Below are 17,581 nucleotides of genomic sequence, written 5' to 3' on the forward strand. Positions count from 1 at the left end.
CCACCAGACATCGAGACACGTCCAAGGGATGTGTCCAGTTTTCATGGGATCAGAACGGAGTACTTGAGACCACTATCTCTGTGCCCCAACAGTCGTCGTTTCGACGGTACTGCCGTAATGCCACTTGGGGGAGACGTGACAGGCCCATCCATGAGGCACATGCGCAGTGAAGGCACTGTTTGTGGCTTTCGCGTTCTTTACTCGTCAAACTTCTAGTGCTGCTTCGGCGATCGAGGGCTTTTCATCAACCGAAATTTTCAGTGGAAAAAAATATATTTATTGCAATAGAATGTACAGACACTATTTTAAAAATAAAAATATTCTAATTAAACTAGGATATTTGTTATTGCCTAAAACTCCTAGATAGTCCAATTTCTTAATAATAATCGTCTAAAACTTAACGTAATCTAAAAATATTAGTTATAGTTCTACTAAAAATATATGTACAATCAACATCGAAGCGTATATAATACGAACAATCCATAAACTTGATATTTTTAAATAACATCGTTTAACAAAAATTCTAGACACTGCAAATGGGGCTAATAAGTAAAATGTCAACCCTTCTCTTCATTAAGACTACTGTTATTAGTTGTAACTAAGAAAGGTACGTGTTCGTAAACACAGTAAGTCCGTTTAGTGATTGTTTTACGTAATTTACTTCTAAGAAATAATATTTATAAATATTGTATAAATAGTTTGCTCCTACGTACATACAAATATGTATATCAACGATAGCTCAAAAACGGTCCAGAAGTTTGATTTCGGCCCTTTGTAGAAAGAAAAACACGTTCACTGCCATCATTTTGCAGATTGTTCAGATCTAAAAGTTTAAAACACTTTGATTTCTAGGCACCGTTTTGAACATATTAAAAATTCACGTGGTAATATTTTCGTAAAATCCCTTTAATCTTAATAAGAAACAATTTAAATGGGATATGTCAAAGGATATGAATATGGGCCTAATTTGATATGGCATTACATATGAATGACAATAAAGGATATGTTGAGTTTTATTGCCGTTTACACGAAATTAATTATAGTTTAGTTAGCTCATTGCTCGAAATAAGCCATTGGAAGGAACCACACGCAATATCACTATATTACATATTACATATATCGTAATTTTGTAAAGCCGCTGAAAATCAAGCAGTAGCAAGACTCATTTACAACTGTTATATCAATCTCTATTACTGACTTCACCACCAAGAAATGAAAATTTTCTTTACAACCAAAATCCTGGGAGCTATAAAATATTTTTACATCAGGACTAGATGAAAACTTATTACTTTAACTATTAGCTTCGTTAATACCTAAGATCATAATAATACTATATACATCAATACATAATTTCCTAACCTAGACGTTATTGGAAAGTCAATAAGTATCAGTCTCACATAAAATACCGCAAAGTATAAATTTTGCTGGTGGGGTTTCTTTTAGACGTCGTTTACGTGACAAAAGCTAACTTTTTTACCATCGATATTCGATAGGAGGTCAAAAGGTTTGTTGTGGATAAACAACTCTTTGAGGCAGCCGTAGAATCCTTTGTAATAGGCTTCTGGTAGTCCTGGCGGCAAGGAAGACGTACCACCTAAGAAGAGGCTTATTTAAGATAAAACAGGAATAAAAAACTGAAAAAAAAACATTCACTGGTTGGAATCAAAATCGGATAGTTCTGTACAATTTTTGGCTTGAGGAAATGGTACGTAATAAACAAAATAGGAAAGAGATTTATGCAGGAAAAGTTGAGTTTCGGTCAATTTAAGACAAAAGATTTCACTAGAAGGGGAAACGAAGCTTAAAAATGACTTCTAAACTTGAAAAACAAAGCTCTCTAAATTGGCGAGAATAGATCAATTGCCGCGTTAGTTTGAAACACAAGAGGAGGCTGGATTAAAAGTGCGGTTTCATTTTTACGAAACAGTCTAGCTTTTATGGGATTTTAACACGATAAATTCAGATTGAAAAAGATTCTAAATTGATTATAAAGATTAATCTGGAGGATGAGATTTAAAACCCGAACTAACCTAAATTAGTAAAAAATAATCCAGAAAACAAGGAGCGGCAAAATAAAAATGATTTCTGAATTTGACAAACAAGTTCTAAATTAGCGAGAATAAATAAATTGTTATGAAATAACATTTTAAAAATAAAATGAAAAGATGTGTAAAAAACCTGTAGAAAAATGACTGCTAAACAACAAAAATGGGTTCTCAATTGGCTAGAAATTATTTTTCAAAAATCTCGTCTACACAAGAAAGCGCAATTCAATTAAGATTGAAAATTTGTTTTAAATCGGTCACAACAGATTACCTTCTTGGAACAAAACGGGGCAACGGTGATGAGGTCAGGAAACATTGCAAGATAGAAACAGGATTCTAATCTAATGACGAGATTGAGAATAGTTTCTTTTGGGTTTGGAGGAAAAATGGGTTATAATCAACGGGCTCTAAATTGGAAAACTTGCGCTAGTTCCGTTTCAAAGACGGGCTTCATTTTTTATTGCTAGAATTGGATTTTATTCATTTATGCAAATCTGGGTAACTAAGTATATGGAAACACAATGAAAAATGTTCCCTTTGTGAAAGTTTTATTTCGATGTGTCCTTAAAGGTTCAAAAATAGATACATAAAGCAAACTCAACAATCTATATTAAAAAAAAGAATATCTCCAGGATTACGAAACTAGGAAACTTGGTCTCAACTTGCAAAGTTCATTACAGCGAATTCTTTTTATTTGCCTAATAATTTACACTTTATCTTTTACGCGACATTAAACTTGTAATTTCTTTAAAGCGTAGTCGCCTATGGCTCCATTTCGGGTTTTATTTATGCAGCGTTGTTGTCGGCCCTGCTAATTTTGAAATATTTTTCTTTATATTTGGGATAAAAAACGACCGCAAAGGAAGGAGAAAATCTTCCAGGGGAGACAAGATGGGTTGTAAAAAAAATCTATTTGCTTTCTTTTTGTTTTTACAAAGTCCAAGTACCTACCGATCCACAGCCGAGCTGTTGTCCTTAAATTTTTAGATCCAGGAGTGGATCTGCCTCTAACTATTCTCTCCCCATCTACAGATATCATTCCAATTCTCTTTTTTCGCCTTACGTGTACGGTGTGCCAGTGCCCGTCATCGATCCTTTTATTAGCCCTGAAAATTCAGTTGTTTAATGCCCCGAGAAGGAAATTTAACGGTGCTGACCTAATGGAGAGAAACCTCTTATCTCGTCCAAGATTAAAGCTGACTTGTGGATATCCGTTTTCAATGGCTATCGCGAAATATTCCTTGGCTACCATCTTGCTTTTACTCCTCCATAAGAGCAAGCCATCGGCTACGAAGGTTTGGATTTCGAATTTGTAGTCATTTCCCAATTCGGCTTTCCTCCTAGAAAATAAATCTTGCAGTTTGATGTACAATCGAGCTTTGTTAAGGATTTTCGTACAGGCTCTTCCCCTCCTTAGAGGTCGCATGAAATGAACTAAAAAATTTATTGTGCCTCAGAGGAAACTTTAAACGAGTTTCTTTCCAAGTGGGTCTGGGCAAAATAACTTGAGCTTTGACTTTTGGCAAGTCTATTGAACACCGGTAATCGCCGTTCATATTGCTGAATCCCCGTAGAGAAGGTAATTAGAGCCATCGCGTTAATTAATGGTTAATGAATATAATTTAAGACTTAATCATTTCGCTTCATCAACCGAATTAGTTCCAATAAATTATCTACTTAAACCCATATTTCTAATCATTATTAGGAAAGTTAGTTGGTTAAGTGAAACTTACAGTTCCTCCTCTCCACTGTAATCGAGATCTCCGCTTTCTTTTCTTTTTCTTTTCAATTGGACTACGACTTGATTTTCGGTGTCAGTATGGTTATGGCTGAGTTAGAAATAAAGCTCATATGAACAAAAGCAAGCGGTAGAAATAAAGGGGTAAATTTACCTTTTAAATCCTTTCAGCTTGTACTGCAAATGCGTGTTGCCAGTGAATTTGATAGCCCCGTAGTCCTCTGAAAAAGGCATACGTTTTTAAACAAAGAAACAATTAGCCGGATGAATTAAAAAAATTATTCGTTTGCGGCGAAACTCCGGTTGTTTAAAAATTTACTGCCAGGGAATAATTAATTCATTAAACACGGTTTAAATCGAGATACGGACGTTTTCAGGAGTTTTGGCCTCAATAAGGGAATTTTAAGTGAAACGTTCCCTAAGTTGTTGGATATCCCTATATTCTACCTTGCATTATACCTCAGGAATAACTTCGACAAATGCTGCGTAATTAAATTACTTCATGAAGTCTGCTCCCTTCGACCGAATTACATGAGACATATACAGTGTGGAAGTTTTGGACGGACCAGTTCATATAACTAAGATGCCGAACATATGCAGCTAAAATCCTCGGACACGTGGATTTTTATTTTTTTTACGGCTTTTTTGATGGTAAATTCATGTATACAGGATAGTCCAAAAATCAGGGATGACCACCAACTTTGTTTTTCAAACGGAAACACCTATTTTTCATTTCATTTTTGAATTCTACGTAAAATTCTAAGTGTGTTTCATGTACCATGTCCTATACCTAAACGTAACAGGCCTTGAAAAATTTACGGTTAAATATATCAAAAACTAAAACTTTTGACTTCTTTTAAAATATCTTTGGTCCTGAAAAGGACCGATTTAATACAAAAAAAGCAACAAGCAACAATGAAATTAAATGTTCAAATTGGATCCCACCTACTTCCTGACAGTAAGCAAGACGATGAATGAACTCCTGTTTGACATTTTAAAACATTGCTGGGGTAATTGTTCTTATTTCATTACGGATTCTTTCTTTTAAAACTTCAATAGTTGCTGGTTGGTTAAAGTATACCTTATTCTTAAAGGTAACCCCATAGAAAGTAATCTAAAGGCGTAAGGTCAGGTGATCGTGCCGGCCATTCAATTACCCCTCGTCTCTCAATCCGGCGTTCGGGAAAAATGTCATTTAAATAAGCCCTAACATCAACGTGGTAACGAGGGAGTGCTATTTTGTATTAAATCGGTCCTTTTCATGATTAAAGAAATTTTAAAAGAAATGAAAAGTTTTAGTTTTTGATATGTTTAATCGTAAATTTCTAGAGTCCTGTTGTGTTTAGGTATAGGACATGGTACATGAAACACACTTAGAATTTTGCGTAGAAATCAAAAATGAAATGAAAAATAGGTTTGAAAACAAAGTTGGTGGTCTACCCTGATTTTTAAATTATCCCGTATACATGATTTATCATCAAAAAAACCGTAAGAAAAAATAAAAATCGACGTGTCCGAGGATTTTGGCCACATTTGTTCGTCATCTTAGTTATATGGACTGTTCCATCCAAAACTTCCACACTGTATATATCGTAACATAATTCGCTACGACTACCCTGCTGTTTTTGTCTCCGCCACACTTGGACGATCCCACAAAAGGACTTTTAAATTTTCACCGTGCCAAAAATCTTAATTAATTAGCTTTTATTCGCAGCCCTGTCAGGCCTGAGACACAATTAATTATACAGTCGTTCCCATCAATAACTAACTTATTATGGGCTCGCCCCTTTCATTTTAGAAACTCACCCAAAGAATAACTTATATTACTTCGAATCGTTCGGGTCGCTTCCGGTTATATTTTAAGTTTGTGGGGAAAAGCGACAGAAAAAAATTGATTTAGTTACGCCTTGCGCCTGTCTTTCTTCCTTTTCGTCTTTTTAATTGGATAACTCGGTTACGAATTTTTGTGCAGGATAAAATTGACGAGAAAGAAATGTCTAATTTTAGTCACTGCTCAATGCTGAGGGAATTCTGTTAAAACAAAGAGGAAGGTATTTTTTCACTCATTACATAGGTGCATGCTAATTAACTTGTCATGAAGCAAGGGTTTCCTTTGCATCCCCGCAGAAATTTGCTTTCAAAGCGACTGTTGGTCTCTCCAATTAAATATTTTATTGCGAAGTAGAAACAGTAACCTCAAACAGTTTCATGTCTTTCACTTCGCTGTTAAAGGCCTAATTATGAAATTTGCCTTTTTCGACTCTCGTTCATGCAACCTAAAGTTTTGACAAACATTTTCATTTTTCTCCTCACCAGTTACAAAACCTTTATTATTGTCTTAATTGAAAGTTTCACGTTTTGCCAGTGTTATGGTATTTTAGGCATAACATGTATCTCTCTGAGCATAAAATTTCTTTCAAAATGATGTTTCGTAAGTCAGGCTTAATGGGCAGAAGGAGATACGGTGTGGGAAACAAGTGGGTAGAAGATTTGATAATTATCCTAATTCTGAGGTCCATTGTAATAACAATACGAATGTTATTTTTGCGGCTATTTGATATTTTTGACGCAGTTCTTTTGGACACAACACACAGCGGCGACAGTTTTCAGAACGATCATAATTTTTCGAGAGAAAATAACGACATGCTTCTCAGGACTGTTATAAAAGGACAGTCAGTATGTTGCCCTGAAAAAAATCTAGAATTTTTCTATGGCAATTTGACATTTTTCTTCTACACGTAATGCTGGCCTTCCTGAGCATGAAATTAACTTTTAGAAAGTCAGGTTTATTAAGAAGATTTCCGGCACATATGTAAGTGTCACAGATTCTCGTTTACAGTAAATTCAAAAAATAAAAGTTTTAAGAACGTGCTCTAGATCTTTGGCAAAGTTCAGGTTCCAGTTTTTCTAGACAGCTCATCGGGATAATTAATTTTAGTTATTTTTAAGGCAAAAGCTCCATCGATTTTTGGTGGCACTGTTTTGCGGTCAAATGACTAGTATGGACTACATTGGACCTGTATATCTCAAATTTACCCAGTTCTACTGGAATCCTGAAAATGCAGTTTGAAGCGTCTTTATTTTAGAGGTACTTCAAAATCGCGAGACTCGGAATCAGACTAAACATGTATTTCAGAATCTAGTAGAGCTTTTACAACTTAGTTTATTCAGGCTCATAGAGCACTTCGATGCAATTAATTTGAGGTTTTTTTTAAAGCAATTACTCCACCGATTCCCGAGATGTAGATCTCATTGAGCCCACTAATTATCCTCTTCCTTTCTCCACATTCTTTACTTGTTGCAACCGTTTAAAAATAATCTTTATTTTTTGTCATTTTCTACTTTTCAGTGCTGTCTTTTTAGGCTTCCAATTTTCACGATTTTATCTAATATAAAGTAACTCGTGCACAGAGGGTCAGAGTAAAATTTTCTTCTTTTGATTCCTCGTAAAAGCTCGCTCTTTAAGCAATTTTCAACTTCTCTAACGTTAGAGAGTTTGATAGAAGGTATAGGCATTGACATAAGGCAGTCTCGGGCTAAAATAAGCTTCAAATTGGGTATTCAAATAGGACCAGGCCGTCAAAATGTGAGCTATTAACTCAAACTTTCGACTCGTTTTTGCTTTCTAATGAAAAATAATTTGCGTTAGAAAATCTCCATTTAACTTTCGAATTACGAGGGCTCTTAAAATCGCCCCAACTTATATTAGAATTAAGATTAATTTCCATGTAACTTTTTGCGACGCAAATTTATGACTGTTACCATTCTTAATTGATGGCGGTTGTTTATAAATTGGAGTTACTATAACGATTAAACAGTGGGGGTTGGCCAAGATCTAGATTATTTAGGCGATTTTCCGCTCCATATTAATTGCCTTGTAAAAATTAATATAATGCAGTTTTTTTCCTCCATTAATCCTGGACGAAGTTCAGTTTTTTTTATCGCAATTTACATATTGACGCTACACACTAAAGTAGTCGTTAATAAAATGGAAAACCCAAAAATGCAATATATTCAAATTTGTTTAGTATTTTTCCATTTATTTAGATAGCATAATCGGGGAAATGTTTTTTGAGTTTAAATAGTAATTGCATTTTTGAACAAAAATATATGGTGGAGCTTTTTCTCGTTTGCAGAACTCGGTATTAAACCAGGGAAATGCATCACCCAATAATAAACCTCCAAAATCCACATTAGTCCTAAACATTTCTATAAGTGCGTTTTAACAGAGATAAATGTAGGATCTTTTCAATAAAGCTTGACATTATGCCCGGCCTAATTCACCAATAAATCGTGCGCAGCGGTGGTACTACCAGACGATTTGTTGTAATTTATGTTTGTAATGAATATTGTCTGGTTAACATAATATAATTACGTACTGTCAGGCTCAATGGGGAATTCAGAATATACTACACCAATGTATTCCCGTTGGTAGTGTGTTCTGGGATTTGTTTGGAAAGGCGGAGGGACGAGGCTGTTTGTTATGGGGGCTCAGGAAACCGGCTTAAAATGTCTGTATTGCAAAAAAGTTTAAGAGGAGTGCCGAAAAATTACTTGGGTTCAGAGAAGTGACAAAAGCACAACTAAAGACGAATTTGTGTTTTCGCTATACGGAGTGTCCTAAACACGTCGGTACAAATCTCGGCTAGCCGAGAAACAAGTTTGAGCCAAATATGCTTTATAAAAAATTCCTTGTTTTTATTCCACAAGATGTTTAAGTATTCTTTTTCTCTCTAATTTGAGAATAAATCTTAGAGATTTAGGCATATCCTGTTCCAAGTTAGTTGATTGGTGGTACCACCTGTATTTTTCCGATATACAGAAAATCGACCCACCTTTCTTTTATTGAAGCTAATAACTTCAATATTTTTACGAATTCTAATACTACGTGTTTTTGGGTACCAAAAAGAAACTCGTATCTCTACTCATTATATCCGGGGTACCCTGTACTCGAGAGTGAAAAAACCAACAATTGCTTAAAAAAATATTTTTATTGGGAGTCAAAATCAATTTATATTGTATATTTGTTCCTTTAAACATGAAAAACTACTAAAAGCTACTGCCCATACCTCCTGCTTAAGCTTACGAGGCTGGTAAAACCAACAGTCTCATGGAAAACAAACATTCGTTCCTATTTGAAAACTCTGATGACGTTGTTTGTATTTTTTCAAATGCAACGTGTACTGAGCATTACATAGATATTTCTTTCATTTATTGTTGGCTTAAAACTTTCTTCAAAATAGATTATAAAAGGAGAAGTGGGTAAATTTGTGTTGTTTGGAATATTTAATGAACCTTTCACCAAATACATCCATTAACAAACTAAAGCAAACTCCTAGAGCTCATTATCTCTAAATAAAACTTTGTTCCACTTTCATTGATTCCTATACTTACTAACCCACTTAACATCTTGAAAATAATACAAAAACTGCTTTAATAGAAAACTGAATATTTGATAACTACTAAAACTTTCAATGATACGGACTGTGGGGGTTGGCATTGACTCATTTCCTCGGTTATTCCCCTGTTATAATTTCTCCACCCAAATAGAGTCAGGAATTGCGAATTAAATCCTATTACTGATGAATTGAGAAACTAGAATAGAATATTTACCAATCTCCCCTTTAAATTTGGAAAGTAGAAGATCCAGTTTACGCAGATTTATAAAGCCCACCTAGACGATTTATTGAAGTATTTTTTATGTAAATTGCTCCATCAATTCCTGAGATATTGGCGTTCAAAACTTGAAAAATGGCTTGGAGTTCGAAATTACAGTTAGGCCGGAGTTTTGAAGTACAGATTGAGTACCTTTATGTTAGTCGAAAAAATATTTATTTATGTGGGGTTTATGTGGGCATATAGAGTACATCTAGACGATTCATCTGAGATATTTTATTAAGATCTTCATGGGGTTCTAAGATATTGGCGAGCAGACTTTGAAATACGACAAAGGGCACAATTTCGAAAATTTTTGAGAAAACGTCGAATTTTTCGAGGTGTTATTTTGTTATTCGCTCGGACGTTATGGATATTGGGTGGGTCCTTGAAAATGCATTTTTAAGTTCTTTCTAAGACCAGTTTTAAAATCGTAAAAAGGTAATAATATATTAAAGGGATCCCTCACAAACTAAAAGCGATATTTTAACCCGTTTCATGCAGGCATTAACAGGATTAATTCGAGATATTTTCTTAAGGCAATTGAAATTCTTTGTGATACGTAGCGAGGGGGATGGAATTCCCTAATTCCCCCGGTTATTCCCCCCTTATAAGTTCCCCAGCCAAATAGAGTCAGAAATTGCGAGTAAAATCCTATTACTGATAAATGGGAAAACTAGAATAGAATACTTACCAATCTCACATCGTTTCCCTTTAAATTTGGCAGAGCATTGGCAAGTGTAATGGTCCAGGTCTGGAACACAGACGCCGTTATTTAGACAGGGATTTTTGTACAAGGGACAGGGTAATCCTTCATAGAATCCCACATTCGAGGCGCAACTATTGTTGGAGGGATTGTATGAGCAGTCCGATAATATGTTGGTTATCGGCAACGGATTTCCATTTACGGCTAGTCCTTGAATGATTCCCCGAAATCCCTTATTCCAGCCGGGAAAGGAGAACAGATTGTTGTTCTCGTCTTCTCTTTCCCTGAAATTTCCGGAAATGGTCGATGATTTGTCGTTTTTTCATTTCGCAGCCTTTTATCGAACAGACGCCCCTGATAGTTAACGGTTAAGGGTGACCAGCAAACGCGCTTATTCAAAGCAGGAATTTTACAGCCAGAGGGAATATAGGATTTTTAACTGTCCTTATACTAAACTAAAATGTGGAAAATCCTTTTATATTTTTATGTACGCTCTTTTAGTCTGTCCAATTCGGACGACCGGATGAAATACAAAGCCTCCCCTAAAGTATTCGTTTTTTTTAACAGTATAAGCTTCGACTATACAGTTTTCCGCAGCTAATACTCTCAGACATGAATTTAAGGATTATGAGGGGTGGCAATATATGAATTAACGCTTTTTGCTTTATTGAAGTACTGAAAAATAGGCAAAAAGGCGTCCGCCGATGCAAAAGGCTGTCCCCATTTTTTTATGGTTATTACGGATAGTATCCAACATAGAGTGGTGACTCGAGCACGAAATCTTTAATGGCGGTGTCCGAGTATCCAAAAACTATACTCGAATTGTCAACTTGCAAAACGCCCTCTTTCCCTTTTCCAGATATGCGGGCCTTGTGCCATTTGCGGATGACGACGGGATCCAGAGTCCTAAACGAAAAGGATATGGATTATGAGCCACAGTGAAATATAACGCGTTTTTAAAAAACCATAATAGCGTAAACTTGAATGATAAATTCTCGTAAGAGAAACCGGGAACAACTCCGTTTTTGAATATGTTTCGGAATCATTTATCATCGGAGATGCCCCTGGTTTACGCGTCTGGTCAGAATGTGATGACCTAGTTGACGTAACGTATTTCAACTACAAATTGCGAAAAACATAAGCAAACTTGGCAGCGTATTTGAGCAAATAAGAGATGGATTATGTGCACTGAATCAAAACTTGCATCGTTTGAGAATAAACCTGCCGGAGAATTGCCTCGCTTTGAAAACGTAGGCCTGAAATTGTCAGTCTAATATTGTGTCGTATAAGGTTAACATATAGATCGAAACTAACTTAATAACCACGAAAGTTCAACCCTCTGGGGAATAGTCGGCTTTTCCGAACCCATAAATATATTATAACCCCGTCAGGTGCGCTCTTTGCATCGGATTTGCATTATACTAGCTTTCAGAATTAATTAATTATTTGCTTATTTACTCATTACGCTGATTTAGTGCCAAATTATTAATGTACTGTTTACTTTATCTGCGAGTTAATTTCCATAGAAACTTGAAATTGACTCTTAATAGTTATTGGTCAGACTCTTTATGTCTTCGTGGAGACTAGCACGCTGCTAACATGCATTAACGTATATGAATATGCTTTTAACTTTAAAGTAACAGGATTTATAAATATAAATTGGACCTAAATTGTAGGAAGTTTATGTTTGAAAGCTTTAAACTAAATGCGAAGTTTCATGCAGAGGCTTCGTATTTTCTCTGACGTAACTTTTTCTGTATTTTCTTGAAATATGGTAATAATAATGACAAAACATACAAAATGATACGGACTCCTTGTTAAGTAGCCATATAAGGATCTCGAAAAGAGTAAGAGATACGTAATAAAATTTTGGGTAAATGTGTGCGTTCTAATGCTGATTTAAAATATCTTTCAAAATTCAAAGAAATCAGAATCTCTCCTAGTGTATCTCGAAAAAAGCGAATAATCCTCCGATTGAAACATGAACAATTTCAAATTAAATGAAATTGGCCTTCTAGATTCTTTGATTTAGAAGTTACAATTTTTAAACGCACTTTAATGGTCTAAATTGTGCCAGATGGAATTTTTATCATTTTTATCAATTAAAGCAAATTTTAGACAGTCATCATTGCCTAAAATGATTTGCATAGATTTTTTCTATTTTGAATGAATAATTTTTCCAAAGCGGCAGACGAAAAGGTGATTTATAAACTCAGTTTAATGACTTAAATAACGGGTGACATGTCTCTAAAATATTAACGACTATATGAGTTTTTAATGATCACCCTTTATTTCTCTATACAAGCTAAATTTTTTCAAACTGTTATAAGATAATTGCTCTAGATCAGTTTATAGCTGGTTCATAAAATTTAACAGACATATTTGAGACTAATGGGAACACATTTTAACACTTTCAAAATATATAGCGTGTGCTATAGTTTCTCAATAAAACAAAATATTTAAAGCATTTTTTACACAGCATATTTTTTTTGTTTTTTTTTCGATTTTAACGATTGTAGTTTTTAAACGGTTTGAGACTTAGCAAAACGCCTCACATTGTACTATTTTGCTTTTGGCGAGTTTATGAAACGACGTTAATTTTTAAGTTTTCAAAAATTCGGAAATTCCTCAAATTTTGAAAATGTTTAAAAATTTCCAAATTAGGATCTGAGAGAAGGGTCTGAAATTAGGATTTGAAAGATCTGTCAAAACTCAAAATAGTACAGTGTAAGCCGTTTCGCTCTATTCAAACTCTTTAGATGAAACATAACGGTTAGTTAAAACATAAAAAATCTTAAAATTTAGGCGTAATTTCTTCGAAAATTTGAAATTTTACGATTGTTTAACATTTTTGAAAATATCAAAATTAGTGTACCTTTGTAGATTTGTCAAGGCTAAAATAGGACAGTGCTACTCGTTTGGCCCTATTTCAATCCGTTTAGAAATTACAATTGTTAAAACGTAAATTATGTAAAAGTTTCGAAGCCACTTCCTGTCGAAACCAATTGAAGATAGGCACGACTATAAAATACAACAATACAAAAATACAACACTTTCATCCGTAGAACTTTTGCAAATATTGGCAGATCGACTTTGTATTTTAACCAATAATTGAATGGCATTCATAGATGGTTATCATGACCTGAAATGAGCCTTCTTAATACTTCCATATACAAGTTACAGTTTATTACAGACTACGGTCAAACTCTAAAGAATATTCCAAAGAAAAAAGAGAAAGAACTCACAATAGCAATTTTCTTTGCAGCACGTTTAAAGGAATGGAGCAGTCGTTAAAATTCCTATTTATTGTTAAATAGTCTAGACTATAAAGCTCAGATACACAGTGATGAAGTGAAAATGTTTCCGTTTTTCCGTTATCGCTCCTATAGTTTTTAAGATACGTGCATGTAGTTGTGTTTGTTTTCATAATTTTCTGACATGTTAGGGCAACTTTTGTGATGCTAAAAGACCAATTTTGCTTGCAAAGTGCAAAAAATAATCAGAAAGTTAAACGAATAGGTACAGTCAAAAACTTTGTTACAAGATTAAGAAAATCAAATATGTACTTACATTAGATCCACGTTGCCTCCTCCCAGACTGAATCGGAATTGCAAATAGCCTTGGGCGAGATTTAAGGAAATAAAATCTCCGAGGCCATTTTTCATTTGGCCGCTGTACAGAATTAGACCATTAGGCGCTTTGGGCATAAAGGAAACTTCAATCGAAAATGTCTTCTCGATGCCTTCTATTGGAGGAAATCGAATGAAACTACGTCCGTTGAACTCCGGGATAACTACTTTATCATTTTTATACTCTGCAATCAAATTCCCCTTGTAAATGGCAACACCTAGAATGCTTCTACTGCTAGATCGATTACACAATTCCTGGATTATTAGTTTTGCAGTAATAGTAAAATAGTAAAGCTTTTATGTTGTATCGGATTGCTTTAGAGCCGCAGGGTAACAGTGTAATGTTGTCTTGTTATCTTGTCTTTTAACTCAACAATATCAAATTAACACATTATATACATATTTCTTACCAATTTCACATCGATTTCCAGCTCTTCCAGGCTTGCACTGGCAAACGTACGATTCATGATCAAAAGCCTGGCAGATGGATCCAAAAGCGCACGGGTCGGACATGCAAGGGTCGTCCAGTTGCTCGCAGAACCGTCCAGAGAATCTGGATGGGCACTCGCACCGGAACAGGTCGTCCATTTTCACACATTTGGCCTGATTCTGGCAAGGCGAGTGGTCACATGCGTGCTCGCTGCAATCGTAGACGTCCTTAGTTTCCAGTACCATTTCATGCCTGAACATATGAAGTTCAATTTCCTCCCTGCCAATCTTCAATTTTTTAATACATCCCTCGAAGCCTTTGTCGGTTCCAATGTTCTCGAACACCCTGAAAGTTAGTCAACCGGTTTTAATTATTTTGGCTACAGATTTACCCGTGTAATCTGTGACGTGTATCAGATCTCTTATAGGCGGGCTGTTCTCCCCTTTTTTTTAGGAGTTTTGGGGCCGGATTTTAAATGACACGTCCCGTTATTGGAAAAATTTGTGAAGTTCAGCTTGTGTGAAATGTTTTTGTGTTGGAGATTGACAACGCGTTCTGATGAGTTTTTGGGCCGAAATCAATTATTCGGATATAAGACTCCTAAAGGGGGGATTAGTGTGTTTGGATCCGTCATCAATTGGATAGTATTAATGCTCATTTGGAACTAGATCTAAAACTTTAATTCTGGAGAAGGATCTTAAATAAGGGAATTTGGGACTCGTCTTTTGCACTTAATAGGAATTAAATGATCTTGTTTCCTCAACTCACGAAAGACCTAAAATCAGATGTGGAAAGATGATGACGCACAAGAACATTTTATAGGTCTGTAAGTTGCCAAAGGATATAGAGTCATGTGTCTCAGAGGTAAATTTTTGGGATTTACAGGGTGTTCTTTAACGACGTGGTAATAATTCGGGCTGTGGCTGTTTTAGGAATAAAAGTTTATATTAACACAATAACCTTACATTGATATGATTCGTTCGCTTCCTCACTAAGATACAGGGTGTCAAAATTTTAATGTTTTACATTTTTGGTTTATAGCTCCTTTAGTGTTTAGGTTACTTCCTAGAATTTATTCTAATACATTTCAAAAACTTTTGTAAGCATTTTGAGGGTGCTATTTTTTCGGGCCCCCATTTGCCATCACGACCTTTTTTGCATTGTGATGCTGACCGTTCATATCCCAAAATTCGGATTCTTTACTTCCTTCATCTTTTTAGTTTTTAACGTATCTGGGAGAGCTTTCGAGTTATTTGGGAGAGTGTCTATGAAAAAAATATCAATTTTACCTTAATTTTCCAGTATTCTGAAATAAATGAAAATAGTAGAAAACTCAGCGAAATTAAATAGAAAAACTGTATAAATCTTATATTTTTCTAAACGACTCGAAAATGGAGTACACCAGATATGATGAAAGAAATAAAAGTAAATCATTTCTAAATTGAGCAGGAAATTTGATCTGAATGTTTACTGGTGCATTATAAATAAGCTTGAGGTGATTAAAAGGGATCTGTCTCTTGAATTATTAACCATCCTATAGATTCACAACAATTTTTGTTTTTACCCATGCAATCTCTATGATTATAATAATATACATAAAATTTGCGATAAAAATTAGAAAATCCTTTGTATATTAATAATTTAAAAAGTGCTGTAGGTATTTTCATTACAGAGTAGCTCAAAAATTTTGAGTCCTAGACTACTTTTGTTTTCCAAATAGTAATACGCCCTATATATTTTCCGAAATTTAGGTTCTCCGTACTTTTGTACACAAGGTATTTTCTAAATAAGTGGTACAAATTTAAGGGGATTTTCCTTTCTAGAAGATATTAAAAACAACCTGGGGTTTTGAAAGAAAGAGTTCGGCAATCACTTAAAAAAAAATTAGATTCACGTATCGCGATTGATGATAGCCATTTTGATATATTTTTGTAGATTTCAGAGGATTTTATTAGCATGGATGTAATAAACAGAAGACTCTAAATTTAAATAAATATACAGAGTGTACCTATTATTTGAAGTAATTATGTTTCGTACTGCATAGAGCTTTTCGCTAGGCAAGTAAATTTGGGCTTTCCTGCATGTATATTTCAACTTAGTATCTAAAAAACTGATGGAGCTGTGAAATGAAAACTTAATCAGATTTGAAATTTCGACACTCCGTGTCGCATGATGATGTCAAGTTTCTATCATAAATTTAATAAAAATTTCTCTGTGCTAATTAACCATAATTCCAGGCGCCAAAAAGAAATATAATCTCACCAGCTTTGTGAATGTAAAACGTTTTCTTTGGGACACGAACACTATAATGAAAAATGTGTTAAGGCACCAAAAATTCTCTATTCCCCTACCGAATTTGTTAAACGATTTGTAAAAAAAGGTCTACCTAAGTTTTGTTGAAGTATAAGAAGTTCAGTCCACTAACCCAGGCTGAGTGTTGCATTTTTAATATCCACCCTCAATAACGAAAAACTTCCCCGAGGGAAACTGTATTATTTTACGGTCTCAAAGGTTAAAATTGTTTCGCTAATTAATATTGATTCGTTGAATTAGCTTCGTCGAAAACAATTTGCCGAAATTCGCTCGGAATAAAGAGGGTTGCGTTGTGGCTGTATCCCCGCTTTGTTTTGAATTTTTTTAAATACGAACCTTGAATAATTTGTGGGGATGTATCCAACATAGGTGTCGATTTTCAAATCCAGAGCTTTGGTGGATCCACTAGCCTGAGCAGCTACATCATCAGCGTCGTCGAGCTTAAGCAATCCGTCCCTGTTGTATCTCTTAACTGCAACCCTGTGGAACTTCCCAAGTTCAATTTTGTCTAGAGAGCGCATAATAACCGGTCCGTGTCCCAAATTATATTTGAACTCGACAAATCCATTAACCAGAGAAAGAGACACGAAATCTCCTATTCCATCCTCGTTTTCCGCGTTGTAAAGAAGTATCCCATCGTAAGTGTAAGACTTAAATTCCATCTCTATAATTAGCTTGTTATAAGCCTCTATCGTCTTGAGAGTAACGTAAGATCTCCCACTAAAAGAGGGAGTTTCGTATTGCTTTAGGACTACTTCCGTTTCGCAGGAGGGCCCTGTGTAGTTTTCCGGACAGATGCAGGTGAAGGTCGCTCCGGGCAGGTCAATGCATGTGCTCAAGTGGAAACAGGGTGACGAGCTACACGCCCTAAACTCTTTTGTAGGTCGAGAGTCTTCTAAAAAAATAATTTCCCCCATTTGATACTTCGCTCCGAAAAGTTATCGATAGTTCGTTTGTCCACGCTAATATCCCAAAGGAGAGAATTCGAGGCATTTTGACGTAATTTCCCCTGAACGTTTACTGGGATCAAGGACAACCAGCCATGAAGTAATTTAGTTAAGACCG

The 17,581-nt window shown here is 35.1% G+C and overlaps 1 protein-coding gene across 13 annotated transcripts in view; it reads right to left on the reverse strand.

Moving 5' to 3' along the window:
* Positions 1-254: 254 nt before the first annotated feature.
* The window catches only part of LOC136409743 (agrin-like), a 185,450-nt gene continuing 168,123 nt past the window's right edge, over positions 255-17,581 (reverse strand). For 12 of the 13 annotated variants that reach the window (XM_066391457.1, XM_066391456.1, XM_066391454.1 and 9 more), the window contains 10 exons: positions 16,853-17,411; positions 14,184-14,548; positions 13,715-13,958; positions 10,886-11,050; positions 10,133-10,428; positions 3,938-4,004; positions 3,779-3,874; positions 3,203-3,385; positions 2,997-3,151; positions 255-1,594 (listed from right to left, as the gene is read on the reverse strand). In XM_066391457.1, the coding sequence (XP_066247554.1) occupies positions 1,440-1,594; positions 2,997-3,151; positions 3,203-3,385; positions 3,779-3,874; positions 3,938-4,004; positions 10,133-10,428; positions 10,886-11,050; positions 13,715-13,958; positions 14,184-14,548; positions 16,853-17,411 (2,285 nt within the window). In that variant the 3' untranslated portion in view covers positions 255-1,439. The remainder of the gene's footprint in view (positions 1,595-2,996; positions 3,152-3,202; positions 3,386-3,778; positions 3,875-3,937; positions 4,005-10,132; positions 10,429-10,885; positions 11,051-13,714; positions 13,959-14,183; positions 14,549-16,852; positions 17,412-17,581) is intronic. The other variant, XM_066391455.1, reaches the window with a different exon arrangement.

Source organism: Euwallacea similis, chromosome 6, assembly GCF_039881205.1.
Source record: "Euwallacea similis isolate ESF13 chromosome 6, ESF131.1, whole genome shotgun sequence".
Taxonomy (NCBI): Eukaryota; Metazoa; Arthropoda; class Insecta; order Coleoptera; family Curculionidae; genus Euwallacea; species Euwallacea similis.